The sequence below is a fragment of the Choloepus didactylus genome, chromosome 5 (assembly GCF_015220235.1).
Source record: "Choloepus didactylus isolate mChoDid1 chromosome 5, mChoDid1.pri, whole genome shotgun sequence".
NCBI lineage: Eukaryota > Metazoa > Chordata > Mammalia > Pilosa > Megalonychidae > Choloepus > Choloepus didactylus.
The window spans coordinates 146,612,138-146,625,526 of NC_051311.1; the positions used below are offsets into that span (position 1 = coordinate 146,612,138).

The 13,389-nt window shown below is 42.6% G+C and overlaps 1 protein-coding gene across 2 annotated transcripts in view; it reads right to left on the reverse strand.

The window, feature by feature from the left end:
- AOAH (acyloxyacyl hydrolase) overlaps nt 1–13,389 on the reverse strand; it is a 185,226-nt gene that overhangs the window by 20,909 nt on the left and 150,928 nt on the right. For both annotated transcript variants that reach the window (XM_037837087.1, XM_037837086.1), the window contains 3 exons: nt 12,786–12,822; nt 11,966–12,040; nt 5,114–5,286 (listed from right to left, as the gene is read on the reverse strand). In XM_037837087.1, the coding sequence (XP_037693015.1) occupies nt 5,114–5,286; nt 11,966–12,040; nt 12,786–12,822 (285 nt within the window). The remainder of the gene's footprint in view (nt 1–5,113; nt 5,287–11,965; nt 12,041–12,785; nt 12,823–13,389) is intronic.

Consider the following 13,389-nt stretch of genomic DNA (forward strand, 5'->3'; position numbering starts at 1 on the left):
AACTTCTGGCTCCTGCTTGGGTGTTAAGCCCAGCCAAATCCTTGTTCCATCCTGGCTTACTTCCCTCTTCCTGTTTTGTTCTCCTATTGCTGAGCTCCCTTCTGGACACTGTCCCAATACCTCAGTCTCCTTGTTGTCCTGGCACCAGGTCCAGTCAGACGGCTTGATAAAGGGGAAATCCTTAGTGCTAGAGCTAGGTCCACTGTACACAATACAGACATTTAGGTGCAGTTAGAAGACAACTGGGAAAGGCCTAATGAGTTGGCTTCCCTTCTTTCTGACATTTCTGTCTATTAGAAAGTGGGGTGACTTAGGCTGTTCACGTGGAAGGTCAGTAGGGAGTGCTTGAAATGGGCTTATGACTTAAAGGGAAAAAGGAAGTGTTTTTCTGCCCCCCCCCGCCCCCCTTGGCACTGTCAGTTGGTCATTATTTTTAGGCATTACCTTTCATCCCTATTACTTTAATCATCCTTTTTAAAAAAACTTTTTATTGTAGTAACATAATACAACTCAAAATTTCCCATTTTAATCATTTTTGAGTGTACCGTTCAGTGGTATAATTATATTCACAATATTGTGCTACCATCACCAACATCCATTACCAGATCTTTTTATCACCTCAAACAGAAACTCTGCGCCCATTTAATGGTCATTTTTTTGCACTATTGGGGGGCCCTATTAGAAAGAGTGATCCTGTCTACATCACACGTGTAACGAGACTTGTGTACAGACTCTCTGGTCAGAGGCCAGTTGGGTTAAGAGAGCTGGTCGAGAGTCCCCAGGGGGAGGAACAGGACTGTCCCACAGTGCCTGGGAGCTACCAGGGACCAAGAACTACTAACCCTGAGGCCAGAGGGACTGTATGGTGTGAGGGTGTGTGGGTGGGGTGTGTGTGTGCATACACGTATGTCTGTGTTGAGAGAGCTGCCAGCTGCTCGTCCAGTGGATGTCATCTGCCCCCATGCTCCCTCTCAAGCTTGAAGGACATGTTCTCCCCCAGCTGGCTATGGCAGCAGCGTGTGTCTCAGTGATTCATAAGTTTTTTAAGGCAGAGTCTTTGGTATTTATTTAATGATTGGAACATAATTGAAATTTTAGGTACTATAGAAATTTAGTACCAATGAAGATCAGTCACAGCTCCATGACATACCATCTGAAGGTATTAAGCTTCAGTGAAACTGCATTAATTCAGACTGGGGGATAGCCAATAATAAAATATAAATTATAAGGTATTTTTAAGACATTTGGTTTCAAGTTTCAGAGTAATTGCTGCAAAATTAAGGTTTTTTGTTCTTTTTTTCTTTTTTTTTTTTTTGTGGCAGAGACCTTGCATGGAAGGCCTAGTTGCAGGCTTATTTGTAGACAGCAACCCCTGACTTCCTAACCATTCTGAAAACTTCTAGAATGCCTATGGTGTGTACCACTGTTACTTGTGCTCAGTAATTTCATTGTCAGGTTCTATGTGGTATTTTCCCCCGAGTGGAGTTATCTTTTCTCTCTCAGTTGAGGACAAGGACTCCATTTTAGTATCCTCTTTACCCCCAAAGCACACAATGGATATCTCAGACCTATTTATGGAATAATTGCCTTCTCCATTGATTGTGCCTAAGAGACTTGTGACTGGCCAAACTTGATTTTTCCCAAAGATCTATGTGTGAGATTTCATTACCTGGTAATTCCTCACAATGAAAACTCTCACCAGGGATTTTAATTATTGGTAGCCATAGTGGGGCTGTCACAGCCCTTGGCAGTCAGTCCCGGACTGCGTAGTGATTCACAAACTTGGCTGCAGTGGGGAAATGCTAGGAACCCATCCTTGCTCTGGCCTCCATTACCAGCAGGTTGAGCACTGGGGCATCTAGCATTTTCTTATCTGAATGTTCAGGCTGAGTTTTTGCCTGTTTCCCAGGAAGAGGACAACGCAGAGAACCAAGGTTTTCTCTGTTCTTCAGCCTTCTGCTCCCTGAACTCTTTCCTAATCCATAAGGGGTGGCAAGGGTCCAGTCTGGGGATTATCACTACCACGTTTCTAGGTTCAAATACAGAAAGAAATGGCTAAACATCCTTTTTGGCTTCACTCGGCTCTTAGCACAGTGCCCCAGCATCAGGTTCCTGTGTTTGGTTATTGATTCATATGAAATCTACCCTAGTCTAGGCAGAGCAACCCAACTCGGGAGATTGTCCAGCATTAATTTTGCTTCACTGCTGGTTCATGTCTGAAACTAAGCTCTGTAGAGTTGACTCTCTTTGAACCAGTGGTTATCAACCCTGGCTGCCCAGGAGAATCACCTGGGGAGCTTAGACAAAAACTATTGGTATACCCGGGGCCCACCTCAGTCTAATTAGATCAGAATCTGTGGGGGCAGGGGCTGTAGTGAAGCCTTGATATTAGTATTTTTAAAAAGCTCCCTGCCGAGTCTTGTGTGCTACAAACCACTACAAGACAGACCCTTGATAAAATATAGACACACCTGAGAAGCACAACTTTCAGTGAATCAGTCACTGAGCTTGGTGGAAATGAAAATCCAACAATTGGGTTTGGAGTGGGAGCAGGTGAAGAAAGACAGTGTAAGGGTGGGCAGAAGCCCTCCCCAAGACTCTGGTACCTTCTCTGCATTATGCGATGTCACCAACGTTGGAGGGGGACCTGAGTCAGGCCTACCTCCCTCCCTGTCTGTCTAGGGAGGACCCTGATGCTTTGTTGAAAAATTTATGTTTTATTTCCTATGGCAACCAGGCAGCAGGGATAATTTCAGAAATGAATAATAACTTAAAAATGAAACAAATTGTAGACGGTTTCAACATTCTCCCTAATTACATCCCCCTCCCTCCCCAAACTAGGGCTGTTTATAAAGAATAAACTTGCTCCGCCTTTTCCTTCTTCCCGTTTTGTGCTGTGAAATGCTAATGAATGGCTAGTGGCTGGAGAGGCCACTTGAGGAGGACAAGGCAAAACCTAGAGCAGGGTTTCCAGCCTCGGCACTATTGGCGTTTTGGCTGGATAATTCTTGGTTGTTTTGGGAGGGGGAGATGTCCTGTATATTGCAGGATGTTTAGCACATCCTTGGCTTCTACCCTATAGATACCAGTAGTACACACCTTCCCCCAGTTACAACAACTGGGGCGAGGAAGGGACAAAATTGCCCTCTGTTGAGAACTGCTGACCTGGAGAGTGAACCCCCAATCATTGTCCCCCCACCACTCTCTTCCAAATTGCATGGAGTCGTTATTCCACACTGTGGTTAAGTCAAGTGAATCGCATGACATATCTGAAGGAATTTATGGAGGTAATCTAACCAGAGTTCATGGAAAGAGAATGGTATTTGAAATCCGAAAATGCAAAGTTGAGTCTCTGTATGTGTGGCTGTGTAAATTGAGAGCACACCGACCCACCCCCAACTTCCTGTCCCCAAGCGTTTTGAGACATTTAGAAACCTGGAAGAATCTTTTGGGGGAACTGCAATTTGCATACCCAGTGACCCAAAGGGACATTCTCAGTCCAGGTGGTGGTCCTTTATGTGTACAAGACAGCCTAGGAGAGTGTCCAGTTCTCCCCTGCAAGGAGGCACACACTTCCTCATGCAAGGCTGAGCAGTGTCTGGTTTGGATAAAAACTGCATTTGTTGCACTCATAAGTAACTCAAGAGGCAAATGACTTCAGCCTCATTGGTGGGGAGCCTGGAATTTGGGTAACCACCATCTTCCCCACAAAGAAGAGACCAGAGTCCTTTGAAAGCTGATTAGAGAATCTCTCCTCTTCTCTGGTGTGGGGAGGGGTAGAATTTCCTAAGGGGGAAGGTTGGAGGTTGACTTAGACAGGGACTGTAGGAGGAGAACAAGGGGAGATTGAAAAGACACAGAGAAATTATATATGCAGAGGAAAACTCTCTGATGATCTCAACTGTAAAATCTTGTTTGGCAATCGCCCTGCCCCCAAGGAGGGTACAAAGGACAGACTTTCAGGTCTGCCTCCTCTGAAAGACTCACCCCACTCTGGGATCTTCAGCACATTTTGGCTTGAATTGACCTAAGAAGAAGGGTATGGAAATAACGGGGAAGGGGCAGCAGCGTCATGACTGACTGGCACACGTGCTGTCAATATGGGGCTAAGGGGAGGGTACCCAGGCTTGTATGTGTAGACACTGGTCAGAGAGGACTGAGCCAGCACTCCCTAATGCCCTTCCCTGCTTAATTTTCCACCCATAGCACTTATCACCTTCTGGCTTATTTTCAGACCTTTCTCCCACTAGAATATAAGCCCTAGGAGGGCAGGGACTTAAGACTTTTGTGCTCACTGCTGCCTACCCAGTGGCACATAGTGGGCACTTGATGAATATTTTTTGAAGGAACACTCTCCCCTGAAGCACGGAAAGAAGAGCCCTGCTACACCCAGTGTACATATACAATGAGCTCTGCAACATTCAGCACACTACCTAACTACGCAGAGCCTTAGTTTTTTCATCTATAAAATGGAGTTAATTGATTAAAACATCTTTCTGACAGGATTGCCTTAAGGATCAGCATCGTAGCCTTCCCAATGGGAATCACCACCACTTTTACAGTCTTTGTAAAGTATCTGGAATGCTAGAGATGCCATCAGATGTTCCTGGAGACCTTTAAAGCATATCAAAGGCAGGGATCCCAAGAGAGTGTAGAAGCAGGGAGCAAACCAGCGGGAGGACTGGGCCACAGAATTCCTACAGCGTTCTGGAGACACTGTCTTTAGTCCCATTGAAATTTGGAAAAATCCTCCCCTATGACATGTGGCTGCCTCCTGCTTGGGCTTCATCAGCTAATTCTAGATTTCACCATTGGTAAACCAATTTCCTGATTTAAACTCTTAGCTCTCAGTTTGACCTAATTCTTCACTAAGTACTTTTCCCTGTTCTGGCTTTGGATCTAATTCTGCCTATCTTTGGATACTGACCTGTAGATGCTAAACCTGGGGGATTTCCCCTTTATCACTTCTGTCCCATGAGCTATAATAGAATTTTAAATGTACTTAGCTGTATACAGCTGGAAATATGTGTAACTGTATACACACTGAACTATATATACTTGGACTGTATGCATACTGACATTGTTGAAAAAAGCACTATCTTCAAACTCATACCGAGAGGATGATATCTATTTTGCAAATTATCCCAGAGAAAGGTTCCATCTGCTAAGCCATATAAAATAACATGGCTTCCATTAGGCAGGTGGGAATTTAGATGCTTCAGAGTTTGCATGACTTTGGAGAATAATTTCTCAGGAGTGGTCATGTGTGGGACTGTGTCCTTCCTCCTGTTGGTGAAAGAAACAGAAAACATTTTAGCAGATTTTAAGGATAGATGCAAATACAAGATACACCCACACACAGTGTTGTTTGGTTCTGTTTGCAAAATATTCCTGGCTTCCCACTTCTTCAGGCACATGGTAAAATTGCATTTCCTGACTCTTGTGCTTGGATGGCCCATGTGACTTGTTCTGGCTGATGAGTTGTGAGCAGAAGTGATATGTGTCATGTTTGGTGGTGTGAAAGCCTCTGGAACACTCTTTCTCTTTGCCATGGGTATGGGCAGTGTTTCAGACAGCAGCTGCTTCACTAGCTGTAACAGAGCCCCATGCTGACCGCTGATGGACATGTAGTGTGAGTGGGAAATAAACTTTTGTTGCTTTTCACTACTATGAGTTTACGGGTTGTTTGTTCTTGAGCACAACCTCACCTGTCCTGACTGATACACACAGCTAATGGGAGCGAAGGGGTCTGGTATTGCTTTCTATTTATTTAACACTTTGAGATTTGCAACTTGTTCTTTAAAATCTTTCACATTTATCACAGTTAGGGAAATAGAATTTCACTGAGAAATGGAGTTACATTATATGTTCGCACTATTTCTTTCCTTCCTACACTGAATTTGGACTTTCATGCATTTTCTGATAGAAGAGTATTCCTGGCTGCAGCCCTGCAGCACTATCTGCCAGTGAAAAATTCTAGTTTGCATACTGTCTTTCTCTATATAATAGTGCTGGCACACTATAGAAAAGATTTGAATTTCTAAATTATATTTTTCTCTTTTTGTTTCATAAAAGTAAAACAGAAAAAGAAGCATAGGCCGAACATCAAAGCATGGAAATCATAAGTGAACTGAAAGTAAGCCAGTCTTTAGCCTCAATCAGATATTTAGTGAATTTAAGCTGGTTGACTTATTTTCAGTTGGTCTGGAAAAGAAGATAAGTAAAGAATCTATGAAATACTAGGACTGTATCATAGAAAGTTAAGTTTAAAAGTCAAGAATATAAACAGCGATGCTAGAATATTTTTTGGCTTTACTATGTAAGTCCATTACTGCCCAATTTTTGCATACAACTTTTGTATATCTTTTCAGAAGCACATGAAATTTGTATTAGGATACTAACCTACATTACTCTGGGAATAGAATAAGGAATCCTCTAAGGTTTTCATCTACTGTTCAGGTTCTAAACTGTCTGCTACTTATCGCTTTTCATTGTCAATGTAAATGGAATAATGCTATAGACTTGTTTTCTATTTTGGGTCCTTAAAATTCCAGATTTGTCTAATGATTGCAAACCGGAAAAAGTAAGTCCATCCTTCATGGGTTGGACTCCAGGCAAAAGTGACATGGGAAGAGGGAACAGAAAGAGGCCCCCACTGGTATCCACTATTCCCTCTTTTAAGGGTCTCCTAAATGGACATCAGTACTGTCTTTTTGGAAGGTACCTTTTCCAAATATATCATAAGTTGAAGTTGGCTTAACTTTTGACCTTGAAATTTCACTTTTGGGAGGTTATCCCATAGCAGTACTTCCACAGATTTGCAAAAATGTATGTACAAATATTGCAACATTGTGTGGAATAGTGTAAAACTGGAAAAAACTAAAAAGCCTAGTTAGATAAGTTATGGTACGTCTGTACAATAGAATGCCGTGCAGCCATTAAAAATAATGAAGTAATCTGTATGTATTGATATGGAAAGAGTGATTAAAAAGTATTATTAATTGCAAAGAACAAATTCCAGAGCAGTATGCATAATATTATTTCAACTCAGTGAATATTAATAAATGTGTGTGTTAGTATTTGCATATAAAAATTTGGATGAAAATATAGTGAACACTTATGACTGGTTAGCTTGGAGCAGGGTAATGGCGGGGATGGTAGGGAATGATTTTGGGGAAACTTTCACTTCCCAAGTTCTGTATTATTTGAGCTTTTCACAACAGATATTATTTTATAATCAGAAAAGCAATAAAAATAAGAGATTCCCATATCATTTTACTCTCTTTTCTATAGCAAGGAGAAAAAACTTGACTCCCCCTAAGCTTTAGAGGGCAGGGCAGAGACCATTAGAATTTTCTGTCACTTTCTATTTCACTTAGTGAAATGAAATCACCTCCCAAATTGGCTGCTACCTAGAAGGTGACAAGGCTGCCCAGGGGCATGGAGGTCACCCAGCCAATCTGAAATAAGCAGCTTGTACCCATCACAGAGGAAATGCCAGAGCAAGTCTGCTGTTTTGGGGTACTTGTGGTTGTGGTATGCGCTTCCACTCTATGTAATGGTTGCCTGAACTTTCCTAAAACCAAACCAAACCAAACCAAACAAAAAGATGTCTGGTTTTGCAAAAACCTCAGCTTGCTGAACTAAATGTTAAATTCAGGTTTTTCATTGACTTGGGAAGATGATCCTACTTTATGAATAAAAACCTACCTAACATGCATTAAAAAAAACACCCACAAGGATTTGAGAATAGGTTGCCAACCTGCTGGGGCAGAGGGTGGGTAGGGGTTTTGGTTTAATTTGCTTAAGTGCAGGAGAGCTGGGAGGACCCTGGTGTGTGAAGGGGGTCTGGGCTGCTGTGGGGCAATGCTTATAGGGAGCATCTGCCCGGAGTAACCGTGTTTTATATTCACCCTGTGTCTGGAGTCAGCAGGGGTGAAATGAAAGGCCAGTTGGGTGTTTACAACCTGTTTTCTGTCATTGGTAATGCTAGCACACACTGTCTATTAACTTTTGCCTTGAAACCCTCTTTTTTTTTTTTTCCTGCTGATACAACTGCACTTTGGCACGAAGCAATTACGCTGAACTCAGGCTCTCCCATCGCAGAAAGGCAAGATGAGTTAAGATGGAGCAAAGTCTCCCAAACTCCCTATTTAATTATTATTATTTTTCGGTTAGAGGCACAACCCTGTTGCTAAACAAAGAATCAGTGCTAATTTGTACTTTTGAAAGGGCACTCCATAAATTAAGCTAATATAATCAACATGGCTAATTACCAGGTGAACTCAAAATGGAAGCCTTGGTTTTGCTAATGGAACTTTCTCCAGTCATTTTTGCTCCATCACATACGACTACATGATTTACAATGTACATTGTCAGTTATATCCTTTTCTGTGCAGAGAAAAGCTAAGGGCCAAAGGGGTCTAAGTGGCAGGTGGTGGATATGTCCCTTCTGGATGCTACCTGAAAAATTCTCAATGCCATTTTGATCCATGGACTCTTTTTAGTCTGGCAGATTGAGGGGAGCCTTAGTATTTTGGGAAACAGTGTCAAATGTCCCCAAAGGGCTCTAATGGTTAGGGAAATATCCTAGACCTTATCTGATGTCAGTCAAGCTAAGTAGGCTAAGCTGAAAGTAGTGTTCTAGAGCCCTGGGTCAGGCCCGCCCTGCCATCCCTGTTTGCCTGTCTACCCACTTCCCTGCTACCCCCTGTCCCCACACACTGGAGAGCCCACACCAGTCGCTCAGATGGACTGGTCAGGGCTTGAGTTTGAAAACCAGCCTGGGGTCGTGATGGCGACACTGGGGAAAATGAGAGAATTCAGTGCCTGTGGACTTGCTCAAGGACACATGGTTTGGTACTGAACATATACACAGCCTCACCCCTTGGGGCAGCTCAGAAGCCTGTCCTTGTCCTAATGAATTGTGCCTGATCATGCAAAATAAGCCTCATTGCTTGGGTGCACGGCTCACCACGATCATTTCATTAGCCTGGCAGGCCAGATTTCACTTGTCTGATGCCAGAGAGATGTCCTCCCTTCTTCAGGGAGAAGGCAAACAGCCTCAGCAAGAAAACCAGTTTCCTCAAAAGCTTGTCTTTGTTGAGTGCTCAGACCTCACAGCTGGCATTTGCTTTTTAGAAACACCCATCTCCTTCCCTGCTGGTTCTTCTACCATTTAAATGGATCGAAGGGTGATTTCCTGGCAGTCCGGGCTCCTTGGGGCCTGTGAGCTGCCAGCACCTTGGCTGACTTTCTGTTACTGCAGTGCTGACCCGCTGCCCTGGGTGTCATCTAAAGCACTGCAGAAAATCAAGGTAGAGGGCAGGGGGCACAGGGACCCAGCTCTCTATTAGATGAAAAATATATGATGTATGTCTATGCCCACTATAAAAAAATAAAACCATTCCAATTTATGAGGCTGGTGTTAGATGATTCTATCACATTCTCATCAATTTTGATGTTCTTTTCTGGTATGTCATGTTGGGATGTTGGGAAGGGGTTGTCATCACCTGGATGGAGCCTTTATAATTTGATGCTCTAAGGCCACTCCCGTTGCCCACCACTGCCTCTGCTACCTGAGGGTTCTGCTGCTGTGGCTCGCTCATATCTGTTCTCTTTCCTTATGTATCACTCACATTAGGTGGCTCTCTAGGGCAGAAATGGATGAAGCCCAGGAAACCTGGGCTATCTTAGGCCAAATTGAGTAGAATTAACAGTGAGGGAACTGGGTTCTTCTGTATTACCTTTCTTTTTGAATTCCTGATGCTAAAAGCTGTCTTCCAATCATGCCTTCATTCATTTAACAAGTACTTACTGAGAACCTACACGAGTTTAGAAAATTGAGAAAGAAGCACAGAGCTGCATTATTTCAATCAAGCTAGCATCAGCATAAAAAATAAAAGGAAAAGACAGAAAAAATGTCAAGCAAATATCATAAGACTTGTTCCAAGATGGACTTATTATGCAACTCCTTGCTGGCTCCAGCTTTTTCCTAAATCCCTTTATCACTTCGGGGTATCTGCTCCACCTTGACATTCTGGCAGATGGGGAGGTGTAGCTGCCATCTGTCTTTATTTTTCTAACCCCTCCGTAGGACATTACAAAGTGGGCACTGCAGGGACAGCTCACACTGCCAACTCCGTTCTTTCACCCAGATGCTTGCTGCTTCTCTGCCCAGATCCCCAGGCCGGGGGAGAGGCTGGCCCAGGTCTCTGGCTCATGTCTGCCTGCCCTTTGGCTTTTTGCAAAATAAAATGCAGCAGTGGGCTGGAGGGGCCCCAGGGTAAGCTGATTCAGCAGGAAAGTGCAGTTGCAGGGATTTTGGCTCTTGGAGTAAAGTCTCTTTTTGCAGGTGTACTTGACTCAGTGGAGCCAGTTTGCAATCTGTCCCCCTCAGGCGTGATCCAGGGGCTGGAGGGGCATTGACTGTCTGACCATAGGAGTGTTCTGTTTTGTGATGGGGGTGGCGGCTGATGCCCGATGCTTCTCCTTCTATAAGCTCCTTGAGGTCAGGGACTGTGGCCTTTTTGCCATTCTCTCCCAGAGCCTGGCACATTGTAGGTCTCAATACATAAATATTTTGAGTGAAGAAAAGAAAGCAAATAAGGTGAGTGTAGATTATAGGAAGAGCACTGACTTTAGAGTTTGGCTCTCATCTCTGTGACTCAATAGCTGTACACTCAAGTTCCTTAACCTTGCCAAACCTCAGTGTCCTCATCTATAAAATGGGGACAATCATACTTGCCTCTCAAGGCTGCTGTGGAGATGAAATTCCATGGAGTGATGTGGCCTTTGTCTCATGGCAGGCCTTAGGGAGTGTTAACTATTTTATCAGAGAGTCACAGGTGGCTTGTCACAGAGATAAGGACCTGGTTCTCCAGTAGCCTTGGAGGACTTGGGGTTCTGGGGAGAGTGGTGAACCAGCCTAAGGGGCACCAAGGCAAGGACTGGTGCATCAGCATCTCTGGACCATGGACTGGTATTTCCTGCCCTTTAACTCACTTCCCTGATTATGTCTATACTTCCTCACCTTAAGAGTTCTAGGGCTCTCCTGGAGGTATGCATGGTAGGAAGAGATGCTTTAATAATATTTTAAGCTTTATTTTTAGCCCAGGCTTGGAAAAATTGGTAAGAGAATTACAGGAAAGCAAAGGGTGGGGTCAGTGAGCAGGATAGCTGCCTTCTAGTGCCTCTTGGGATGTGGTCCAGCTCTGCCCTTAATCAGCTGGTAAGGGTAAGGCACTTAATCTTTCTGAGCCTGACTTTTTGTTTTGTAAAATAGGGGATGGATGGCTAGTGAGGAATTGTTCTGAATCAGCAGTTCTCAACTTTTTCCTTTGGCCATGATTACAGGACAGATGGTGTTCATGTGTGGCACTTTACTAGGAGTATGCACAGATTTTGAGATACTGCCCCAAATATTGTGGAACTACACTGTTCAATATTTTGAAATCACTACTGATAATAGAATTTAGCAAAACTACTTTCTTACTATGGGTCATGGGCCTAAATAGGATTGGCCTGTGAATTATGTGCAGTTTCTCTGAAAATGCTGTAAGTTTGTGTTGTTTTTACCACACAAGGAAGTAAATCAGAATATGAGTGAGGAAGGTGTTCTTATGAAGTAACTGTGATTCTGTTTTATTTTATTTAAAAAGTGGTTCTTGATTAGTAGTAATGTGTTTTGGGGATACAACTCATAATTGATCCTAACGTACCCATTTGTTGGGATGTGAGAGTTGAGAATTAATGGTTCAAATTCAAAAGGATCTTTCAGCTTCATGGGTTTGTTCCATTAATTTCACATGGATTTGTGAAATCCATAGGATTTCCTTCTAAGATAGAGAAATTCAATTCAAGAGCAAGCTACAATAATAGAGTGGAATTGGTATGGAGTGGGGTGGGAAAGAAGGGGGAACTGAGGGCCACAGAATTTTCAAAATCTTCCTTCTCAATAACTCACTCATTGCAGACGTCATTTCCAATCATGGCATATATGACGATGGCTGGATAGTCCAACAGTTGGTTCCTAGACAAACTGAGAAGCCATAGATGAAATCTGAATGTCACACCTTTGTGAACCTAGCTTTGTAACCAGTGTCACAGGCTGAGCCTGTGAAAGAATTTTTGTATAACCAACCTCTTGGTAATTTTTTTGTTACTCTTACTTCGTATTTCATTCCAGTATAAGCAATCAGTATTGCCATTTCCCCCTTCTTCTCTTCTGTCTTTAACCACTTCCCCATTAGGGAAAGGCCACATAAATTGAAAAGGATTTGCATTGATACATTAAATTGAATAAGTCAAATTGAATTGAAAGGTGGATATGGAGAGACATGCTGACATCATGTTGTCAGTAAGCACTGATGAGTTACCTGGGCTACTTGAGTCCAGATTTGTAGGATGTCCTGATCGCCATGGACCTAAAAAGGCAGAGCTACCCAGGGCTTCCATTCGGGGCCTCCATTCTGATTTTTAAGCCCAAAATGAGCACAAAATTGGTTTCTCATATATAAAGCAGGAATATGCCATGATCCCTTTTGTCTTTTTCGGTTACTTCTATTTGCATTCATTTTTAATGATATTTCTGTAAGGATGAATGAAAATTAATCACTTCCTAAGCTCAATGGCTCAAGAAGTTAAGAAATGATATCCTAGTGTTTGGATAGTGGCTGATAAGCTATTGAAGCTAAGTAAATTGTGATTACAGGGTAGTGGCATTGAGTTTTCATTCATTCTTCAAAATGAAAAACCAAATTTAAAAACAACTTCCAGTCACTTACCTTTTTATAAATTTCTCCAAGTTTTGGGAAGATGCACCTGAATAATTAAAATTAAGAAAAAAAAGTTAATGCGTTCCATTGAACACAATCAAAACGAATGTCTGATTGGCTGAAATCATGGAAGAACTGTTATTACACAGTCAAAGGCTTCTCAGACCATCACATTGATGGGAATAATTTGCTTCCTGAGAATTTCTGTGGCATTCTGCCTTATAAATCTCCTTTTGGGTTTTCTGTTTACTTGGCACTATCTTAACATAACCAATAATTTTTTGGATTCAGGGATCTCAAGACATTTCCTAAGCACTAATGACTAAACATTTTAGTGGACATGAGAAAAAGGTAGAGCGTGTGTGGGAGTGTGTGTGTGTGTATATATATATATATATGTATACACATATGTATCTATATCTATATACCTATGCCTATACCTATATCTATATCTATATCTATGTCTATATCCATTACCAAATAGAGAAACTACCCAAATGGTTAAGTAACAAGTTGAAGGATTAGGAAAACAGAAGGGATTCACTGAGAACTCCCAGTCTCCCTAGAGAGCCCCATTTAATCACTTCCTAGTGTTCCTTCTCACTCCTGAGGC